Raw genomic sequence first — 21084 nt, 5'->3', positions numbered from 1 at the left:
AAGCAGGTTTGGCGACGGGGCAGGGACTGAGCGCAGGCCAAGAGTGACCAAGACAGCCAGTGCGACAATACAACAATAATGCAATAAACGCCCTTGTTTATTATAAGAGAAAAACATTAAAAACTCCTTAGGCAAAGGGACAACAGGTATTAGAATATTTTCAGGTTGCCGAATGCACAACAGCCTGGTCCAGGCAATCTACATGAAGTCCCAGCCTGTCCCAGCATGAGGCCTGGCTTCTCTGCCAAGCCTGTGTCCAGGTGCCTGGCGTGACCAGCCGTGACGCCCAGCACCACAGTCCCCACCGCATCTCAGCAGCTGGCCACCTCCCACACCAGGATCTCGTTGTGGGCCGCCGTGAAGAGCAGCCTGGTGGAAGGTGTGAACCTGCACAGGTGTACTGCACTGTTGTGGCCAGCAAAGTCCTGGGTGGTCCCCGTGGCACAGTCTACCAGCCTCAGCATGCACTCTGTGGGCAGATGGCACAGGTGGGCCAGGGCCGGGCAGCATGTGGAGGCTCTCCCGCCCCACCAGGACTGTCCCAGCTGGGCGTGATGCTGGTCGGGGGAGCCAGTGCTGAAAGGGCTCCTGGCTGTGTCCTCCACCACCCAGGGCCTGCTGCCACTGGGACTAGGGGGCACATCACGCTGCTGCCCCACAACTGGGCCGGGCCCCTCCTTCAGTCACTGCCACCCCTGCATTCAGGCCCTGTGCTGGGCACTGTGCCTGGCTCCCCATCTGCCTCATCATCTCCTGAACCCAGGACCCTCTCTAGGGCAGGTGTCCTCACCCCGCCCCAGAGACAAGAAGCCTGGGGCACAGGTGAGGCACCTGTCGGAGCAGGGCACCAGGGAGCCACCTGGCCCCCACCTAAGGCAGGCCCAAGTCTGCAACCACCAGCACTCACCAGCAAAGCCAACAGCCAGGAGGCGGGTGCCCAGGGACAGGCTCAGGGACGTGGCAAAGAAGGGCAGTGGTATCTTCTCCACCACCTGTGGGCAGCCAGCATGAGGCTCCAGGCCTGAGGGCTCAGGGCTCAGCCAGTCCCCGCCTACCACCCTGGATCCCCGGGGCTCCCAGTGACACGTGGGAGGGTGCGGGTACCTGCTTCTGGCAGAGGTTGTAGATGATCACCTCCTTGTACACACCAGGGCCCACGTACATCAGCAGCGCCCCATCCCAGGGGCAGAAGGCAGCAAGGGAGGGCGGTAGCTGGCCCCGAGTCTGCAGAGGCACAGCGTGCTGTGGCCGGGCACATGAGCACTGGCCCCACCCATGGTGCCAGGACCGTGTCTTACCTCTGCGGCAGCAGGCGTCGGGAAACTCAACCAGTCCACCAGTTCACAGTGGTTCCGCAGCCAGTCGGAGGCCCAGACGCTGACCCGCTGGTCCCCACTGGCAACCAGCCATAGGTCTGTGCCCTCCACCCCTAAGTCTCCACACTGGGAGTGGGGTGGGTGTGGGCTGACGGTGCCTTCTGACAAGATCGCGCCTGCCCCCCAGCACTCCGGCCCCTGCTCCCCCACAGCACCCCACCCCCACTCCCCCCAGCATCCTGGTCCCTATTCCCTCCAGGACCCCATCCCCACTCCCCCCAGCACCTGGCCCCCACTCCCCCTGGCACCCCAGCCCCACTCCCCTCAAGCACCCCATTCCCCACTCCCCCCAGCACTCTGGCCCCCACTCCCCCCAGCACCCCGTCCCCTGCTCCCCTCAAGCACCTCATCCCCATTCCCCTCAAGCACCCCATTCCCCACTCCCCTCAAGCACCCCATTCCCCACTCCCCTCAAGCACCCCATTCCCCACTCCCCCCAGCACTCTGGCCCCCACTCCCCCCAGCACCTGGCCCTACTCCCCAGTTCTTGGGGCTCCTTTACCTTTTTGTGTGTGACATCGATAGTCGAGATCGGGGCACCCTGGTGGTCACTCAGCACACGGAAGGTCATCCCTGTGCAGGGGCGGCTCACAGCCACGAGCCCATCCTTGTCTCCGGAGAGGACAGTCTGACCTTGGACCACACCATCACCCTGTGAGCCCCAGCCTGGAGACTGGACCAGGGCCAGGTGAGGACGGCACCATCCCCCCCACACCCAACTCCTCACCATCGGTAGAGAAGGCAACCGCAGTCAGCACCGCTGTGTGGGGGCGCATCTTGAGCTCCATGGCTGTGCGGGAGACGCTGAAGATGCGCAGGGAGCCGTCACCATAGCCCGCCGCTAGCCGCTGCTGCTTGGGGTGGCCACAGCACGCGGGGCTCCATGCGAGGCAGAGGCAACTCTGGGGACCCAGGTAGGAAACTTCAGCACTCACAGGAGTCCTGGGGACACACACCCAGGCCAGAGGGAAGAGGCAGCTACCCCACCCATACCAGGCCCCTGCCCCTAGCCTGGGCGCTCCCCACACACCTGGTTCAGCACCTGGAACTGGATCACCAGCTCCATGCTGGCCAAGGACCACACCCGCACACTCCCATCCTCACTGCACGTGGCGCAATGTGACTCCCCAGGGCTGAAGACCACCTCGTTCACCTGGGGAAACCGTGGCTAGGCTGGGGGTGTTGGCCACCCTCCCTGAGCCCTCTGGCCCCTGGGCAGGGGAAGGGACCCAGGCATTTCCTATTCCAGCTCCCAGGGCCAGGCTGTACAAACCAGAGCATCTGCCTCTGCCCCGGCCCACTCCACGCAGCGAAAAGCAGTGCTGGCCTCCCGTGGGTGTCCCTGTGCTAGACCTGGGTGAGTCCAAACCAAAATAAGCCCACTAGCCAGCCAAACTCAGCAGGACACGGAGGAGAAAGCTGTTCTGATGGAAGCTCAAACACAGCCGTGTGGTCGCGTAGCTCTAGCAGGCTGCAGACACAGCTGGAAGCACAGACGCCGCTGGCTGCGGCCAGCACACCACGCCGCCGGTCGCATTCCTCCTCCCACGGTTGCTGCCCTTTCTCCCGAATCGGGGGGGAAAAGGCAGATGCCACTGAGAGCTAGGACTGCTGAAGTGGCAGAAAGGAGACACAGGTGCCACTCACCAGTGACAGGAAGCAACAGCCTGTCACCGAACGTGAATGCTAAGTGCAAATGGAGCATGATGCACTTGACTATAAAATCAGCTCAGTTGAGCCCAGCAATTAGGGCCTGCACGGCTCGGAGTGGGACCTCTCGGCCCGTTTCCCTGGGAGGGGCCCTGGGCCCTGCAAAGAAATAGCAAAGTCCAGGCCTGGGCAGAACCCCACAGGCGGAGCCTGGAACGCCTTGCACTTCCACATCACAGGGAGGCCACCAAGTGACCACAGGCTCAGGTCACAGACTCAGTCACGGGGAGACCACTGACCACAGGCTCAGGTCACAGACTCAGTCACGGGGAGACCAGTGACCACGGGCTCACGTCACAGACTCAGTCACAGGGAGACCGGGGACCACGGGCTCAGGTCACAGACTCAGTCACGGGGAGACCGGGGACCACGGGCTCAGGTCACAGACTCAGTCACGGGGAGACCGGGGACCACGGGCTCAGGTCACAGACTCAGTCACGGGGAGACCGGGGACCACGGGCTCAGGTCACAGACTCAGTCACGGGGAGACGGGGGACCACGGGCTCAGGTCACAGACTCAGTCACGGGGGGACCGGGGACCACGGGCTCAGGTCACAGACTCAGTCACGGGGAGACCAGTGACCACGGGCTCAGGTCAGACTCAGTCACGGGGAGACCAGTGACCACGGGCTCGTCATGGACCACGGGCTCGTCATCTTTGTGGATTTATCCACTTGTCGTCTTTGTAGTTGTTGACTTTCAGATTGGGTCTCTGAGTGGATGTCCAGTTTGTTGATGATGAAGTTCTTTCTTTCTGTTTCTTAGTTTTCCTTCTAACAGCCTGGCCCCTCTGCTGTAGGACTGCTGAGGTCCACTCCAGGCCCTGCTTGCCTCGGGATCACCTGCAGCGGCTCAGTCATGGGGAGGCCACCAGTGGCCATGGGCTCAGGTCACGGACTTAGTCATGGGGAGACCAGTGACCACGGGCTCTGGTCACAGACTCAGTCATGGGGAGAACAGTGACCACAGGCTCTGGTCACAGACTCAGTCACAGGGAGACCAGTGACCACGGGCTCCAGTCACAGACTCAGTCAGGGGGAGGCTACCAGGGACCACGGCTCAGGCCATGGACTCAGTCACAGGGAGGCCACCAGTGACCACGGGCTCAGGCCATGGACTGAGGACCCGAATTTCCCGGCTCTGGTTGGGGGACACAACTGTCGTCTATCCACACAACGCAACAGTATTTGACCACAAAGAGGAGTAACTGGCTCGGCCAAGCAGTGGCTGGGATGATCCTGGAAACCATGCTCGTGGAGAGAATCCAGACAAGCCAGCTCCCACAGAACATCCAGAATGGGCAAATCCAGACACAGAAAGCCGCTCAGTGATTGCCAGGGGCTGGGGAGGCAGGAAACGGACACACACAGGGTTTCCTCCTGGGGCGATGAAATGCCCTGAGCCAGCGGTGGGGACCGCGGCACAGCTGCTGACCATGCCGAAAACCACCGACCTAAGTGGACAGGGCTCAGGCTATGACAGCCGGACCTCGACTAACCTGTTGCCAGAAACGTAAAGAACCCTCACCCGTCTCAAACTCAACTTTCTTCCCTGGCTACTGTCATCTTCAAATACTAAGTACAGGTTTCTAAAGAGAGAAGCGAGGGGCAACTGGAAGATGGGACTCAGCATCAAGGAACAACCAACCCCGTGGGCCTGGCCGACCACACGCAGAACTCAGACCCGCAGGACAAAGCCCATGGCCACGGCTGCGGGACCAACGCCATGCCAGAAGCCTGGTCCAGGAAGGGAAGGGCCGGTACCTGTCCTGCTGCCCCAGTTCAGCCCGGGAGCCCACTTCTCCTAAGGCTGCAGCGGGCGGGTGAAGGGGTGGCTCGGTGGCTGCCCCAATCCCATGAGGCCATGCAGCTTCCAGGCCAGGAGGTCCCAGAGAGGTCAGTGCTGTGTGCTTCTTGGAGATCGTCCAGCACCAGGAGGCTGCAGGCCAGAGCTGGGCCTTACAGGAGCGGACCCAGCACTGACCACAACCTGACCCAGACCAGAACAGAACTGAACCCAGGAGCTGCCTGGGTCTCCTGACCTCTTGAGCTTCAGGGAACAATCCCATGAGGCTACGTCAGCAAAGCCCGTCTACGAGAGGTGCTGGGACAGACAATGTGGGCCTTTTACATCTTTTTTCTTTGAGATGGAGTCTTGCTCTGTCGCCCAGGCTGGAGTGCAGTGGTGCAATCTCGACTCAAGGCGACCTCCGCCTCCTGGGTTCAAGCGATTCTCCTGGCACCTCCCAAGTAGCTGGGATTACAGGCAAGCACCACCATACCTGGCTGATATTTGTATTTTTAGTAGAGATGGGGTTTCACCATGCTGGCCAGGCTGGTCTTGAACTCCTGACCTCAGGTGATCCATCCACCTCCTCGGCCTCCCAAAATGCTGGGATTATAGGCGTGAGCCACTGCGCCCAGACTGATATGGTTTCTTTGACAATTACAAAAAAAAAAACAAAAAACAAAAAACCACGCAAAGCAGTATCGGGGAAAGGAAGATTCGAGAAGACCTGCGAGGCCTGCCAGGCGGCTCCCTGGTGCAGCCACAACCAGGATGGCTTTGAGGGATGCGCCACCCGGGAACCCCAAGGCGAACGCTGTGAGCCAGAGACAGCAGGACTTGGAATGATATAATCCCGGCTGACGGAGATGCAGCCGGCAGGCAGTGGGGGCGCCAGGTTCGGCCGCCCTGCCTCTGTCCAGGCTCAAGTCCCTCACCTTGCTCCTGTGGCCACTGATGAGACGTGTGCTGGTGCCCTCGGCCCAGCTGACAAACCAGAGCGTGCCCGCCGTGGTGCCTACGATGCCCATGTCCACACTGTCATCAAAGCTGGCGCTCACCACAGCCCCGTCCAGCACCAGCTCACGTTCCATGAGCACAGAACTCGACCTGCGGGTGCAGGGAATGAGGAGGGGACAGCGGGTCTCAAGGCTGATGATAAGAGCCAGCTGGGTCCCCAGCCAAGGCAGGACCCTCAGCATCGTGTCTCAGGACCTGGCTGTGCCCACCCAGGTGGAGGAAGAGAAAGCCCACGGAGCGGGGGCTTCCGAGGCCACGCGTCCTTGATGGCAGCCAGTAAGGCCTAGGACACCCCCAGGCCTGTCCCTCAGAGGGGCCAGTGGGGGACTGATCTGCAGGGCAGCCACACCAACACCCACCTGCAGCCAAAGCACATGGGGTGAACGGCTCACCTGGCACCTGAGCCCTTGCGCCTCAGCTCCGACACAGCCCCCACGGCCCACAGGCGCAGCCGCCCCGTGTTGCTGCCGCTGACCAATCGAAAGCCGGAGAACAGCAACAGCCCTGGAGGCAACAGAGGCCATGAGGGGCCATGAGCTGCCTTCCCAGAGGCCCTGGGTCACAAGGCTGCCCGGAGGCCAAGGCTGGAGATCAGGCCCCTGCCCCAGCTCTGAGGATTCCACGTAGGGGTATCACGGGGCACCTACCAATGCCACTGTTGTCCGCCTCCCAGGCCAGGAAGCAGCGGCTGGCACTCGTGTCCCAGACACAGACCTGGCCGGAGCTGGTGCCACAGTAGAGCAGGGGGGGTGCCCCGTAGCAAAGAGAAGTCAGCTCTCCAGCCCCGACTGCCTCTGGGACCGGCTCTCGGTGCACCTGGCACGGTATGAGCAGCCATAGGTCAGCGACGTCCCCGGGCCCAGCCAGATTCCACTCCACAAAACAGCCCCTGGGCCCGCACACCGAGCGGGTGGCCTAGCACCTGAAGGCTGACATCTGCCCCATGCTGCTGCAGCAGCCAGAAGGTGACAGCGCCCTGACCCACACAGGTAAGCTCGCTGGCGTCCCAGGGGTTGAAGGCCACGCTGTACACTGGCTCCGGGAGGCGCGTGGAGGACACGAGGTCACAGGTGGCCATGCTCCACAGGGTGAGGGTGCGGTCACCACGGCCCCCTAGGAAGGATGCACAGCAGCCATGTCAGGTGCACAGGTCCAGCCTTCACGGGGTCCAGGAAAGCCCCTGGCCTCCGCCCTCCCTCCCACTGACCCAATGTGACGAGAAGCCTGTCATCTGGTGAGAAGGCCAGGGCCAGCACAGAGGTGCTGTGGTAGGAAATAAGATGCTGGCAGAGGCCAGCAGACACATCCCAGATGCGGATCTGGCAAGGGGCATCCATGCTGCTGCCGCCTGAGGCAGAAGCCAGGACCTGGCAGGAAAGAGGGCAGGTGGTGAGCGGGGAGGCTGCGGCTGGCTGGGTCCACCTCGGCTCTGCCGGCTCTGGCTGGAGCGGAGCCTGGGGCGGCCATCTGCGCCATCTCTGGTGGCAAGAGCCTGCTCTGGTCTGGGAGCCGGGTTCTGCTGGGCACAGTGGCCCCAGGAGAGGAGGGCGACGCAGGCGGGCACCTGGGCACTGTGGCTGAGGGCCAGCGTGGAGATCTCCGCAGGGTGGCCAGGCCAAAGCTGCTGGGTGCCAGAGTGCAGGTCTTCTACCACCACCAGGCGGCCACATGTGTAAGCAAAGAAGCCTGTGAGCAGAGAGAGCGTGACCTAGGGGAGGAGTCTAGAAGGAAGGGCGAGGCCCGGGGAAGGGGACGTGCAGGGAGGGCGGGGCCTGGGGATGGGGTCGAGCAGGGAGGGCAGGGCCAAGCGGTTACCCTGGTCCCAGGCACAGGGGCACCCTCCCACCGTCTGGCAACCAAAGTGCTTCACGGGACGGGACATGGGCTGTAGCGCCACAAGGCACTACAGGAAGAACACAGAGCCCCACGCTGAGGGCTGGCGCTCATTTGCCCCCAGGGCCTGGCCGTGGGGTGGACAGAGATGCACTACACGCAACACATCTCGGCTGGGGGTCGGGTAGACTCTCGCCCCTCACCTGTGTCTGGCTTCCAGACCATGTTGGCCCGCCCATTCCCGCTGTAGCCAACGACAGCCTTCAGACGCAGCCACCGCCGTTCGCCGCCGGGGGTAGGCAGGGAGGTGCCCTGTGAGGAAGGAGACCTGGATGCTGCTGGGCCCCAAAGCCCGCACACAGGAGGCTGTTTTGGGGCACACTCAGGCCAGCTGCAGAGGGCAGCCGGGACACTGATGGGGAAGCTGGGGTGGGAGGTGTGGGAGCTGTGAGCACTCCATGTGCCAGGGCCAGGAGAAACACCGGCCCGTGGGTTCTCAGGAAGGGCAGCTGCTGGGTGAGAGAAAGGCGGGTCAGCAGGAGGCTACCACAAGGTCCCATCTGGAGGGCAGGGTCGGGGGTGTAGGCTGGGGGTGCCTTGAGGAGACAGGCTCCCAAGGGCCAGAGCCACTACTTAGGGTCGTCCGCCTGAGTCACGGCTGCAGAGCCAGTCACTACTCCAGAGCCACTCTACTCAGGGTTGCTTTGGAGAACAAAAGCAACCCTGAGTAATCGCCAGGGAGCCCTCGGGGGGCCTCTGTGCTTACTGGGAAACAAAAAAGGGCTCCCCAAAACCACTCCCCACCTCGGCAGAGTGGGGGCTGCAGCTGACCTTGGCAAGCATGAAGGCCTTGTGGGAAGCCAGGCAGGTGGTACGTGGGGTCCCCAAATTACTGGTGTCCCTGGTGCCTGGCAGGGAGGAGGCAAAGCCTGTGGCATCGTACCGCCCTACAGCCCTTCAGAGACCCCACAACACACAGAGCCTCCCCGCAGGCCCCTGCCCTGCTGCTCAGGGAGAAACACACGACGGGCACAGGCAAGCTGTGTCCCACACGCAAGGGACCTTGCCTCATCACCCAGGGGACTCCCCAGCCGGTTCCAGACCCCTGCCCTCCACTGCTCACGGGGTTGGCTGGGGGGACAGGGAGGTGCAGCAAGCTCCCAGGAGTCCACTGCTGCAGCCCAGGCCCCTACTCCATCCCTGCCGGCCTCCTCCTCCGTGAGCACAGGTCGGCCTGGGGCCTGGCCAAGCCTTCTGGGGCTACGGCTCTCCTCACAGTGTCCTTCCTCATCCGACGTGGAGAAGGTGCCTAGGAGCAACGAGGAGGGGAAAAGCTGCCCACACCCCCCGCCCCTGCCGCCACTCTACCCCACCCGGCGAGCAGTGATGGCACCTGCTGCCCTCTCAGACCTCCTGGATCCCCCTACTCCCACAGGACCCCTGCTGCTCACCATCACCACCTTTGGGAGGCCTGGCACAAATGCCCAGCCATGGTGGAGATGCTGGAGATGGCTTGGGGACTGGCTGCTGGGGGAGCCCACTGGCCCCAGACTCAGCGTCCTCCAGCTGTCCTGTGCCCGGGCCTGGGGAAGAAGGAGCCCTGTAATGTTTGGAGAGGAAGAGCCACTGGGTGGACACAGGACCGGCCCCAGAGCCAGGGCAGCGCCGGCCCCCAAGCTGACCACAGCCACTCACCTGCCTCACAGGCTGGGGAACCCCCGGGGAAGCTTTGCTCGCTGGAGAGGGAGGAGAGAGCGTTTCAGGAGGGCCGGGAGGGGCCTAGGCAGACACAGCTGTGGGTAGACACTTACCTCTCAGTGGTGGCCAGGATGTCCCAGAGGAAGATAGCATCCCCTGCGCTAAGGACCTGCTGCTGGTCAGGGGAGAAGGTCACAGCCTGCACAGGCTCTGAGTGGCCGATGTACACCTGGGAGCAGTGACATCACATGCAGGGACCCAGAGACATGGCATGGATGCTGCCGTGTGCCCAGCCCCCAGGGGGCGGTGAGCAAGAGGCCCCACACGGTGTTCATCCCCCACATGGAGGCACAGAGGGTCCTGGGGGGTCATTCTCCTCTCACCTCTGCTCTCCCTGCCCCCAGGATAACACTGCCCCCACCCACGCCTTCAGGGGTCTCCTCGGCCACCTGAGGAGGCTCTCCTGATGGCCAAGGCTGCCTGCCTGCCCACACACACACCTGGGGGCCTGAGCTGGCCTTCGTCACATAGTCCCACACCTTCACAGCCCGGCCGGCGGCCATCAGCAGGAAGCGAGCGTCCTCACTGAGTGCCAGGGAGGGACAGGGCCCATGGTGGACACCAGGCAGCTGGAACACAGTGCTCTTGGGAAATGCCACGTCTCAGGAGAGCGGCAGGCAGCCTGAGGCCTCCCCTCATTTGGAGTGTGATGACAGCCCCCCACCCAGCTGGAGGGGCTGCAGGCATAGAGGTCAGACCAGGACAGCACAGGGAGGGCCAGGTGGGTGGGCGCAGCCCCGAGGCTCACCTCCCGGATCATGTGGCCCGACGCAGCATCCAGCACCACGACTCTGTTGGACGAGGTAGACACCAGCAGGTGGCCCAGGGCTGCAGGGCCGAAGCACACAGCCACGGCTGAGTCCAGGCGCCCACTGGCCGGGTCCAGAGTGCTGACGCCAACTCGCAGCAGCTAGGGGGAGCGGCAAGTGGCTGACAGTAAGGACTTCCAGGCAGAGCCGGTGCCACTCAGGGCCAGGCTCAGGAGCGAGGCCCCGGGGACACTCACCCAGTGAGTCCAAGGCCTTGGCCTCATCTGGACCCTGCATGGCCGACTCGTACTCTGTGGCAGGAGGCGGGGCAGGGCCTAGGTTATAATCCTGAGTGGCTGGGACCTCCCTCCTGCCCCTGCAGCCGGCCTCTCACTGCCCAGACTCCCTGGACCCAGGAGGACTGCAGACTTACCTCGTCCAGGGAGGCTGAGCCCATGACCGTCACCGTGTGCCTGGAGGGGCCCACGAAGGCCAGCAGGCAACCATCCCCACTGACTGCCAGAGAGCTGGGCCTTGCAGGGGCATCTCGGCACACCACGTCCGCTGTGGACACACGAGGCAGGAGTCAGTTGGGCAGGGAGGGAGCTCAGGGATGTGCCTGGCCAGGGCCCGGGAAGGCCACTGCCCCTGCCCCAACCTTCGGGAAACACCAGCCTAGGAGCACAGCTGCATCAAACAAGCAGAGGAGTGCCAAGGTGCCAGTGAGCACCAGGCACTGCCAAGGGAACTAGGAGGCCCCATGGGCCAGCAGTGGCCACAAGTGACCACTCAGGTGGCCCAAGTCATGGTGGCCACAGGACAGGCCAGGTCCCAGGGCTGAGTCTGAACCCAGCTGCTGACCCCAGTTGGGTTGCCTGCCTCCTCCTGGGCACAGACCCGGGCTGACCTCTGGCCTTGGGGGCCAGCAAAGGCTAAACCACCGTCTCCCCAGGGCCCTGACAAGGTTACTGAGGCAGGCCACACTGCCCCACAGGACGCAGCCAATGGACCAGGAAACTGGCATGTGCATCCAGGTGTCGGCCTGCACCACACCCAGACCTTCCCTCCCGAGGGTCCCCCGGAGCAGCTGGTGGGGCCGACCTGCCACTCGGAGGATGCGGCACTGGGGGTCTGCACAGTTGTACTGGGCTAGGGAGCCCTGGCGGCAGGCGCTGAACAGCAGACGGCCATCAGGAGTGGCAATCAGACCGGTGACGTCTCCTCGGTGGCACCTGCAGCACACACAGGGACCCTGCTGGGTCCAGCCACAAAGCCCAGCGAGGACACAGAAGCCCCGAGAATCACAGGGTCCCTTGACCTCCAGCCAACCGGCCCAGCTACAGAAGTCCCAAAGAGGCAACGAAGGGTGGGGCTCCGGCCAGCACTGGCCCTACCACGGTCCCCCCCCAGCACTGGCCCTACCATGGCCCCCCCCAAGCACTGGACCTACCACGGCCCCCCCCAGCACTGGCCGACCTACCACGGCCCCCCCCCAGCACTGGCCCTACCATGGCCCCCCCCAAGCACTGGACCTACCACGGCCCCCCCCAGCACTGGACCTACCACGGCTCCCCCCAGCACTGGCCGACCTACCACGGCCCCCCCAGCACTGGCCGACCTACCACGGTCCCCCCCAGCACTGGACCTACCACGGCCCCCCCCAGCACTGGACCTACCACGGCCCCCCTCAGCACTGGCCGACCTACCACGGCCCCCCCAGCACTGGCCGACCTACCACGGCCCTCCCCAGCACTGGCCGACCTACCACGGCCCCCCCCAGCACTGGCCCTACCATGGCCCCCCCCCAAGCACTGGACCTACCACGGCCCCCCCCAGCACTGGACCTACCACGGCTCCCCCCAGCACTGGCCGACCTACCACGGCCCCCCCAGCACTGGCCGACCTACCACGGTCCCCCCCAGCACTGGACCTACCACGACCCCCCCCAGCACTGGACCTACCACGGCCCCCTCCAGCACTGGACCTACCACGGCCCTCCCCAGCACTGGCCGACCTACCACGGCCCCCCCCAGCACTGGCCCTACCATGGCCCCCCCCAAGCACTGGACCTACCACGGCCCCCCCCAGCACTGGACCTACCACGGCTCCCCCCAGCACTGGCCGACCTACCACGGCCCCCCCCAGCACTGGACTTACCACGACCCCCCCCAGCACTGGACCTACCACGGCCCCCTCCAGCACTGGACCTACCACGACCCCCCCCCAGCACTGGACCTACCACGGCCCCCCCCAGCACTGGCCGACCTACCACGGCCCTCCCCAGCACTGGCCGACCTACCACGGCCCTCCCCAGCTGGGGGCCCCCTAAACACCCAGCTCCTACTGTGGGGCCCCGGCTCCCAAGGGGACGGCGCTGGCTGGGCCCTTACTTGTGCTCCACAAGGACCTCGGCGACCTCCAGGCTGAAGGAGCGCACAGCCCCACTGCTGAAGCCGCAGAATAAGGTCGGCCTCGTGGGGTGGAAAGTGACGGCACACGGGGCATCCTCTGATGATGTGAAGTCATACAGCTATGGGACGGGGGCCGTGCTGAGGGGAGGGCAGGGATCACAAGGGCCCACACCCATGGGGCCGACACAGGCTGGAAACACCAGGTCCTGTAGCCCCGCTTCCGTCACCCCCACTGACAAACCCCAGCTTCAGGCCCTCCTGGCCCTCCCTGCCGCGCTGTCCTGCCAAACCCCACCTGCTGCAAGGTGGCCAGATCCCAGATGCGAACGGTGCGGTCCCGGGACACAGTGGCCAGCTGCCCCCGCCTCTGCTCCGTGGCGAGGGCTAGCACTGGGGCGGTGTGGGAGCGAGCCAGCATGCAGTACACCCGGGATGGGGTGTCCAGGAAGCCCAGGTGGCCCGAGGAGGTGGTGGACAGCACACGGAGGCCGTCGGGGCTGACAGAGACTGAGCTGACGGGGCCCTCGTGTTCTGTGGGTGGGGCGGGGTCAGGGACTTCCCAGGCCCACCCCGGCGGGGAGCCCCATGCCAGAGCTGACCCTGGGCGGCCACTGCTCAGGGTTCGGGTTCCCAAGGGCCAGGCAGATGCATTCCCTGCTGCTCAAAGTCCCAGGCTCAGCATGGCTGGAAGATGCAGCTCCCTTGAGAACGCCACTCCTGGGTTAGGCAGGACCCAGGCTGAGAAGCCTTGCCCACCACCCGTGGCCCACTGGACCCTTCCGTGAGGCTGCCCTGCATGCTGCCCGGTCATCAGCAGCCCCAGGCCTCAGGACATGGCCGCTTGGCCCCGTGGCTCCCTGTGCAGACAGGAGCCAGGGCGGCTGACAGCAGAGCCCCAGGGACTTGGCCCTCCCTGCCCCAGCATCCGAGAGGCTGTCCTGGAGCTGGAGTGCGTGTGCACACCTCACCTGCCTCCAGGAGCACCGAGGAGAAGTCCAGGGGCCAGAGCCGCAGGTAGCCGTCCTCAGAGCCCACAGCACACACGGTCGGGGAGACGCTGAGGCTGCTGATGGCAATGCCAGGGCCTGGGGGTGGGGGGTGGGGGGGCATCAGTGCCTCGGTGTCCCTGCCACCCTCGCCACGTGGTGAGCACCCGCCTACCTGAGCCAAAGGTCTGCTTCTGTGGCCGGGGGCCACCCAGAGTCCATGTAGGGAACAGGCGGCGGACACGCTTCACGACCACGCGCCGACAGTCGATCTCTAAGACGTGGCCACTGTGGCTGCACACGAAGCTGCCCAAGGAGGCAGCAGGGGAGGTCAGGCCCTCAGGGCACCGGGAACTAGGGCCCCCACACTGGGGCAGGCAGTGGGGAGGGGCAGGGGCTCACAGCATGGCGGCCGAGGTCTCCTGGCAGCTGTCCTGGGCCTGCTTGAAGGCGAGGTCGGTGAAGTGCAACACGTGGTTCTCCCCCAGGTCCACGGGGCAGGAGCGTAGCACCCCGCCACGCAGCCGCCAGAGCAGCACGCTGCCCTGCCCACATGATGCCATCCTGCAAGGAACAAGGACTGGGCACTGCTGCAGCTGAGGATCTGACCCACAAGGAGGTGCCACGTGCAGCCAAGACTGTGAATGAGGGCCCCAGCCTGGAGGAGGTACTCGGGGTTCAGCCCCTGCTCCAGGCCTGGACCCTCTCCCCGCATCGTGGATGGGAGGCTGCATCACCTGGTCTCATCAAAACAGGCGACCCGGAAGGCCTGGATGTCAAAGTCAGTGTGTGCCTTCGCCAGAACGACTGCCTCGCCGCCGAGGCCCACCTGGCCGGTACCCCAGGCCACCACCATCTGCAACAAGCCCAGGCTGAGCCCGCACGGCAGGGCCCTCAGTGCCGTCTGGATTCTGCGAGGTGCAGCTGAGAGTCACCCAGAGGTGGCTTTTCTCTCAGGCAGAGAGCAGCCTCTGAGCCTGTGGCCGCAGAGGGCAAAAGGACTGTCCCCTCCACGTGCTCGCCTTGAGATGTGGCAGCTTTGAGACCTCTACAGAGACCAGCAACGCTGGGCACTGCAGCCCAAACGCAGAAAAGTGAAAACCTGCCCACAAGGGGGAAGGTGCGGTGGCTCATGCCTGTGACCCCAGCACTTTGGAAGGCTGAGGCGGGAGGACTGCTTGCGCCCCGGAGTTTGAGACCAGCCTGGGCAACGTAACAAAACCCTGTCTCTACAAAACGTTAGCCAGTTGTGGTGGTGCAGGCCTGTGGCCCAGCTACGTGGGAAGCTGAGGCAGGAGGATGGCTTGAGTCCAGCCGGCAGGGAGGTCAGGGAGGGGCCAAGGCTGCAGTAAGCTACGATTGTACCACTGCTTTCCCGCCTAGGTGACAGAACAAGATCCTGTCTCAAAAAAATTCTTTTAAAGGTGTCCCCACAGAGATGCTAGGCGCTTCGGCTGTGTGGAGGTGCCACTGATGCTCAAGCGTGGGTGAGCTTCAAGGGTTCTCCCACGTGAAAATCTCACACCCGCGTCATCAGCAGAGAGAACGAGGCAAGGTAAGTAAATGCTGGCTTAAACTGACCCCAGCGGCCGAAAAGCCCAGACATGGAATGTGAGCACCAAAGTGCCTGGAGCCCATCGCAGGCAGGAGACGGAGCTGGGAGCCAGGGTTACACCATGGTGGAGTTTCACAAAACGAAGACCCTCCCAGCTGCCTGCGCGCATCAGAGCAGCCCCGCCCCATCCCAGGCGAGGACCCTGTTACCGTCCTCCCGTGGTGGTCCTTGCCAACCCCGCAGAGAAGGGCCCTGCTGTCAGCAAAGCTGTGAACAGGGAGGAGGCAGTCAGTGTCACCTGGGCTGACCCCCTCCCCCTGCATGGGGCAGACCTGTGCCCACCTGAGCGAGCAGATGGCGTGCATTGGACTCCGGAACAGGGACAGGCAACCCCCAGTCTGGAAGTCCCAGAGCCGCATCACGCTGGGGGCCCCGGCCTGAGCTGAGGCCAAGAGTGAGCTGCCCCCATCCAGTGCCAGGGCGGAGACCTAGGAGGCAGAAGCGTGAGGGAGGGTGCGGCGGCCTTCGGGTCTGAGCCGCCCTGGGCAGCACTCACCTTGTCCGTGTGACCAAGGAAGAAGCGCTGCTCCCTGGTGCCCACAAGCAGGACGATGATGACCGAGTGGCAGGGGTACACGACAGCCGCCCCGTCCGCGGTCCACACGGCCTGGCACGAGGGGGCGGGGGCTGAGGCCACTGGCGGTACACCAGGCCCCTCCTGGCTGTGGGGAGGTCAGCCTCACCTCCCACAGCCCAGGGAGAGGAGGTGGCAGGCCTGGCATATGCACCTGGGCACACAGCCCCTGAAGGCAGGAGAGCACGCACCCCCTGCACACACTACATACACACAAGTCACGGGACGCACGTGTCAAAAGAACAGCTGTAATGCGCAAGCAGGCCCGTATACATGCACACGCACACACCGTGTCCTCTAAGCCCTGCCTCCAGCGCAAGGAACTCTGGGGTGGAGGTAGCAAAAGGCCAAAGGACCCCCAAAGACTCAGAGCGGGCGCCCAGCAGGGCCTGACAAGGGCCCAGGGCCGCGGGGCAGAGGGGAAGCCCACCTCACCCATCAGGGACCCACAGGTTGCACCCACAGCCTGGCCCCAGGCTGCTAGTCCGGATCATTAGAGTTCTAAAGACATGAGAGCTCTGGGTCTTTGCAGGAAGCACTTAGCTCAGCTGGTGAGTAAGAGACACCCATGACCCCGATAGCCCTCAGGCACCAGGAGGTGACAGCAGCTGTGGGCAGGGCAGGTGTCTACAGGCGGATGGGGAACGGGACCCCTGTGCCGAGGGGGGCTTGGGACCCTGCACAGCCACCACAGGACATAGGTGTCTCCTCTGTCCCCTCCCGTACTTGGCACTCTAGCCAGCCACTGAGAGCTGCTCTGGACCCAGCCACAGGACCCTCACCTGTCTCGTGCTGTGGCCCCCAAAGCCAATGACGCCCTTGAGCCTCAGGACCGGGTCTGGGAGGAAGCGCTGAAACAGGCATTCACATCAGGCCCTGGGAGGCTCAGCCAGGTCCTCAGGCTACCTCTGACCAACCCCGGGGCCTGCCAACCTCCAGCTCTCAAGGGCCTGCCTCTCAAGAAGACTGCCCTGGTCTTGAGTGGCTCCTGCTGGCTTTGCCAGGGTGGAAGCTGGGATTCGGGCTGCAGTGCCAGACCTTCAAGGGTTCCCCACAGACCACCTGGAGCTGGGGCACTGGGGACGAGCAGAAGTCCTTTCTTACTGTGTGGACAGAGATCCTTCCCCAAAGCTACCACCCGCCAGCTCTGCTCCCTGCCGGGAGGCTAAACAAGAGACAGAGGCACATCTGTCCTCACCTGAGCTGCCAGCTGCCCCGGCCTACACCTCACCCGGCCCCGGCTGCTGTGGGACGGGCACTCACCTTGCAGGAGCTGGCATCCTCACGGGCCACAGGCACCTGAGCCGACTCTTCCACCTCAGCCAACTCCTGAGTCAACACGTGGGTGCCGGCAGCAGCTGTGTGGACATCAGAGGCCTCCACCTGGGCCCAGGGCTCAAGGGGCCCATCCGTGTTGAACGCCTCTGAGCGCTCTCGGGATAGGCTGACCGTCAGGAAGGGCTTGGGTGCCTGTACACTGGGACCATCCGCACTAGAGGCCTCTGGGTTCTCCTGGGACAGACTGACCTCCCCTAAGGGCCTGGGTGCCGAGGGGGCCTGGCCGGACTGTTGGGGAAAGAGTCCCCATCAGTGCCCTGGACCATCACAACCAAGCCCCACCTCAGAGGGCAAAGGGGTAAGGGTGGTTGATCTGTTGCGTCCTTTGCACACCCTTACTTCGAGCTGGTGTACTTGGTGACTGCCTTGGTGCCCTCGGACACGGCGTGCTTGGCCAGCTCGCCGGGCAGCAGCAGGCGCACGGCCGTCTGGATCTCGCGGGACGTGATGGTGGAGTGCTTGTTGTAGTGCGCCAGGCGGGACGCCTCCCCTGTGATGCGCTCGAAGATGTTGTTGACGAAGGAGTTCATGATGCCCATGGCCTTGGAGGAGATGCCGGTGCCGGGGTGCACCTGCCTCAGCACCTTGTACACGTACACGGAGTAGCTCTCCTTGCGGCTGTGCTTGCGCTTCTTGCCGTCTTTCTTCTGCAACAAAGAACCCTAGTGACTCAGGGGCCGGCCGTGCAGATGCCTGGTGAGGGTGACACCCAGGAAGGGGCAGCAAGCGGCTCAGCCTCGCCAGCTCTGCAGGACGCACAGCCGACAACCCCACTTCCACCCCAGGCCCCGAAACCCTCCTCTTCCAGCTGGAAAGCTTGGGGCCTCCAGGTACCCCTCGCACAGACCTCCACCCATGTGGTTATGGGAGCTCAGAAAACCCACAGGCTTCCCTGGGTCCCTGGCACCTGCCCATGGGCAGCTCTGGGCATGCAGCAGCTGCAGCCACCATGCCACTCACACCACTGGGTCCTTTCCCAGCCCGCCCCTCTCCCACCTAGCTCCATGCGCCCTGCAGGCCTTAACCTGGGTCCCAGCTGACCCCACAGGCCCACCTGCCTCAGAAGGGGAACGGCTCTCCTGAATCAGCTCCGAAGGCACTTTCGAACGGTCACTCGGAAACCTTGGCAGAGCAAGGGAGAGTCAGTGTCTGGGGGCCCCACGGCCACCTACCTCCCACCACTGAGACCTCCCGCGAGAGAAGCAGAACCACTCACCGCACGTGGATGTAGCGGTCATGCCAACTCTCTCCTGTGGGCACAGGGAACGCCATTTCCCGAGGCATAGGAGTAAGGGGCAGCTTTGCCCCCTGGGTCCTGGTGACGGCTACGAAGAGCAGGGTTGTTCCAGGTCAAGAGAAGCTGTTTGGCCCCCTGAACACCGGGCACACACCAAGGCACTGCCACGCCACCAGCCCGGCCACCAGCCCACCGCAGGGCTGCCTCCGGGATGGGGTTCTGGCCGGAGATGAGACAGCGCAGCCTGAGCACTGCACTCTCCTCCTTGACTCAGGCCCCTCCGGGGCTGAGAACCTGGGTGAGACAGAGTAGGGAGTGCAAGTGCGGCGCTCACCAGGCTCGAAGCACAGGTCGCTGGTGTAAAGGTTCCTGACCAACAGGCTGGCGCACAGCCTGATGCCCTTGAGGTGGCTGTAGCGCCGGTTCAGGTAGACCAGAAGGATGTCCTGCAGGTCCAGCTGCAGGCAGGTCCAGCGGGGTCCAGCAGTGGCCAAACCCACCAGGCCTGCAGGACGGGCACTCAGGGTCAGCACCCACCCTCCTGACAGCCCCCGACTCCCAGAGCCGTGAGCCTGTGCCTCCCCAGGTTGTCCCCCAAGCCACAGAGGAGCCCGATGGCCTGCACCAGCTCCCTCCTGGACCATCCACGCCCCATCTCGGTGTCACCTCTCTGGAGTGTCCTGGCCTCAAGGATGAAGGGAAACTGAAGCCACGTTGCCGTGGACTTAAACTCCTTGAAGAGGTTGGAGAAAGACACCCGAATGACCTGGCCGTCCTGCGGGGGCCAGAGCAGGGCGGTCAGGAGACAGGGCAGCAGGGGTGCCGGGCCCCCACGAAGCCCCCAGCCGTGGGCTCTGTACCTCGGTGGACACATCCAAGTGGATGACAAAGTGCTTGCTGGGCAGGGGCCGGAAGAGCACGTACAGGTAGCGCCCAGTCAGCCCCAGGGACTGCGTGCTGGTCTTGGGGAGCTGGATATAGTTGGCAGCAGAGACTGAGCCCCGAATGCGATACACTGCGCCCTTCAGGGTCTTGTCCTGGAGAAGGGGGAGGCTGCGTCACCGACAGCATCCAGGAGAAGCGCGGCCCGGGCGAGGGGCCCTCGGGGTCACCGACAGCATCCAGGAGAAGCGCGGCCCGGGCGAGGAGCCCTCGGGGTCACCGACAGCACCCGGGAGACGCGCGGCCCGGGCGAGGGGCCCTGGGGGTCACCGACAGCACCCGGGAGACGCGCGGCCCGGGCGAGGGGCCCTGGGGGTCACCGACAGCACCCGGGAGACGCGCGGCCCGGGCGAGGGGCCCTGGGGGTCACCGACAGCACCCGGGAGACGCGCGGCCCGGGCGAGGGGCCCTGGGGGTCACCGACAGCACCCGGGAGACGCGCGGCCCCGGCGAGGGGCCCTGGGGGTCACCGACAGCACCCGGGAGACGCGCGGCCCGGGCGAGGGGCCCTGGGGGTCACCGACAGCACCCGGGAGACGCGCGGCCCGGGCGAGGGGCCCTGGGGGTCACCGACAGCACCCGGGAGACGCGCGGCCCGGGCGAGGGGCCCTGGGGGTCACCGACAGCACCCGGGAGACGCGCGGCCCCGGCGAGGGGCCCTGGGGGTCACCGACAGCACCCGGGAGACGCGCGGCCCCGGCGAGGGGCCCTGGGGGTCACCGACAGCACCCGGGAGACGCGCGGCCCGGGCGAGGGGCCCTCTCCCGGGAGCAGGGCAGGGCGTGCGCCGCGGGCGAGCCCCCTGAGCCCGGCCGCCTACCGTCACCACGGCCACGTCCCCCTCCTTGGCTGAGCGCTTCCACTCGTCCACCCGGAAGTATCTGAAGACGTTGAGGAACGGGTGCTGCCACGCTGCGGGGACGGGAGGCGGGCGTCAGGGGACCAGGCAGGAGCCGGTGGGGCGCCTGAGGGAAGCCAAGCTCCGGGACCCTGCCCGAGCGGAGACTCCAGCCTCGGGGCCCAGGCGGGGGCCCTGCGCGCTCCGGCCGCCGCCCCTGGACCCCGCAACCCAGGACCCCCCGTGCCCTGGGACCCCCGCTCGCCGCGCGCTACCTCGGGCCATGGCGCCGCCACTCGAAGTTCCCGCCTCAGCCTCCGCGCGCCCCGCGTAGGGCACGCAGCACGGCACCTGGCAACGGCCCCGCTTCCGCCATCACTTCCGCCGTCATGGCGGCGCCCTGGCCACGTGACTGCACCCTCCGGAGCAGCCCGCGCGTCTCTCCGGCCGCTGTCCCCGCTGCTTTTGCCCCGCGGGCCTCCCGAGGCAGCCCCGTGTTAGCCCGACCGGCCTCGAAGCCCGCGCGGGTTGCGGACCCTCCCTGGCCCACCTGTCAGCGCTTCGGCCGGGGATCCCCCTGCCACCCTCTCGCCGTCCGAGGCCCCTGGTCCACACCTGGATACCCTGGGTCCTGACTCAGGTGGGCTGCGTCACCCCTGCCCAACAGGGAAAGCAGTGTGGGCGGCCGCAGAGGGCCCAGTGGGTTCAGAATGGGACCTGGCGTTCTGAGACAGCCCCAATCGTGGTGGCGGCAGGGTGGTCAGGACTGCACTCCAGGACCATTTAATGTCCTTAGGCCTTGAGGCTGGGCTCTGGTTCCAGACAACGCCAACAGGAGAGGAAGGAGGAGCAAAGTGGGGTCCACAGACTTCCAAGCAAGGTGAACCGGCCAACGCCCATCCCACTTGTCGG

The 21084-nt window shown here is 64.9% G+C and overlaps 1 protein-coding gene across 3 annotated transcripts; it reads right to left on the bottom strand.

Annotated features, from left to right (window-relative positions):
- Positions 1 to 79: 79 nt before the first annotated feature.
- WDR90 (WD repeat domain 90) lies at positions 80 to 20526 on the bottom strand. Of its 3 annotated transcripts, XM_021675061.2 has the most exons (43): positions 20448 to 20526; positions 20155 to 20246; positions 19253 to 19429; positions 19059 to 19167; positions 18727 to 18897; positions 18372 to 18480; positions 18210 to 18277; positions 17495 to 17802; positions 17081 to 17383; positions 16600 to 16668; positions 15740 to 15850; positions 15526 to 15671; positions 15393 to 15450; positions 14366 to 14484; positions 14031 to 14192; positions 13804 to 13934; positions 13611 to 13727; positions 12938 to 13173; positions 12622 to 12761; positions 11333 to 11463; positions 10665 to 10795; positions 10489 to 10542; positions 10231 to 10392; positions 9923 to 10051; positions 9536 to 9651; positions 9420 to 9460; positions 9176 to 9307; positions 8848 to 9033; positions 8556 to 8632; positions 7928 to 8036; positions 7456 to 7577; positions 7099 to 7258; positions 6814 to 7004; positions 6539 to 6707; positions 6284 to 6395; positions 5810 to 5981; positions 2407 to 2529; positions 2104 to 2278; positions 1879 to 2009; positions 1299 to 1442; positions 1105 to 1224; positions 908 to 992; positions 80 to 469 (listed from the first exon to the last, which is right to left on the bottom strand). In XM_021675061.2, the coding sequence occupies exons 1-43, from the start codon at positions 20455 to 20457 to the stop codon at positions 312 to 314; spliced, it is 5766 nt and encodes a 1921-aa protein (XP_021530736.2). In that variant the 5' UTR covers positions 20458 to 20526; the 3' UTR covers positions 80 to 311. The 3 variants fall into 3 exon arrangements, with proteins under 3 accessions (XP_021530736.2, XP_021530738.2, XP_064218345.1); XM_021675063.2 differs by lacking the exon at positions 10489 to 10542; XM_064362275.1 differs by lacking the exons at positions 80 to 469; positions 908 to 992; positions 1105 to 1224; ... (30 more) ...; positions 16600 to 16668; positions 17081 to 17383 and having other exon boundaries at positions 17491 to 17802; positions 18214 to 18277.
- Between the last annotated feature and the right edge of the window lie 558 nt (positions 20527 to 21084).

This window comes from Aotus nancymaae, unplaced genomic scaffold (assembly GCF_030222135.1).
Source record: "Aotus nancymaae isolate 86718 unplaced genomic scaffold, 86718_ANA_hifiasm-v0.15.2.pri h1tg000049l, whole genome shotgun sequence".
In the NCBI taxonomy this organism is placed as follows: Eukaryota; Metazoa; Chordata; class Mammalia; order Primates; family Aotidae; genus Aotus; species Aotus nancymaae.
Note: the sequence above shows the minus strand (reverse complement) of the source record. Positions and strands in the feature narration are given on the sequence as shown.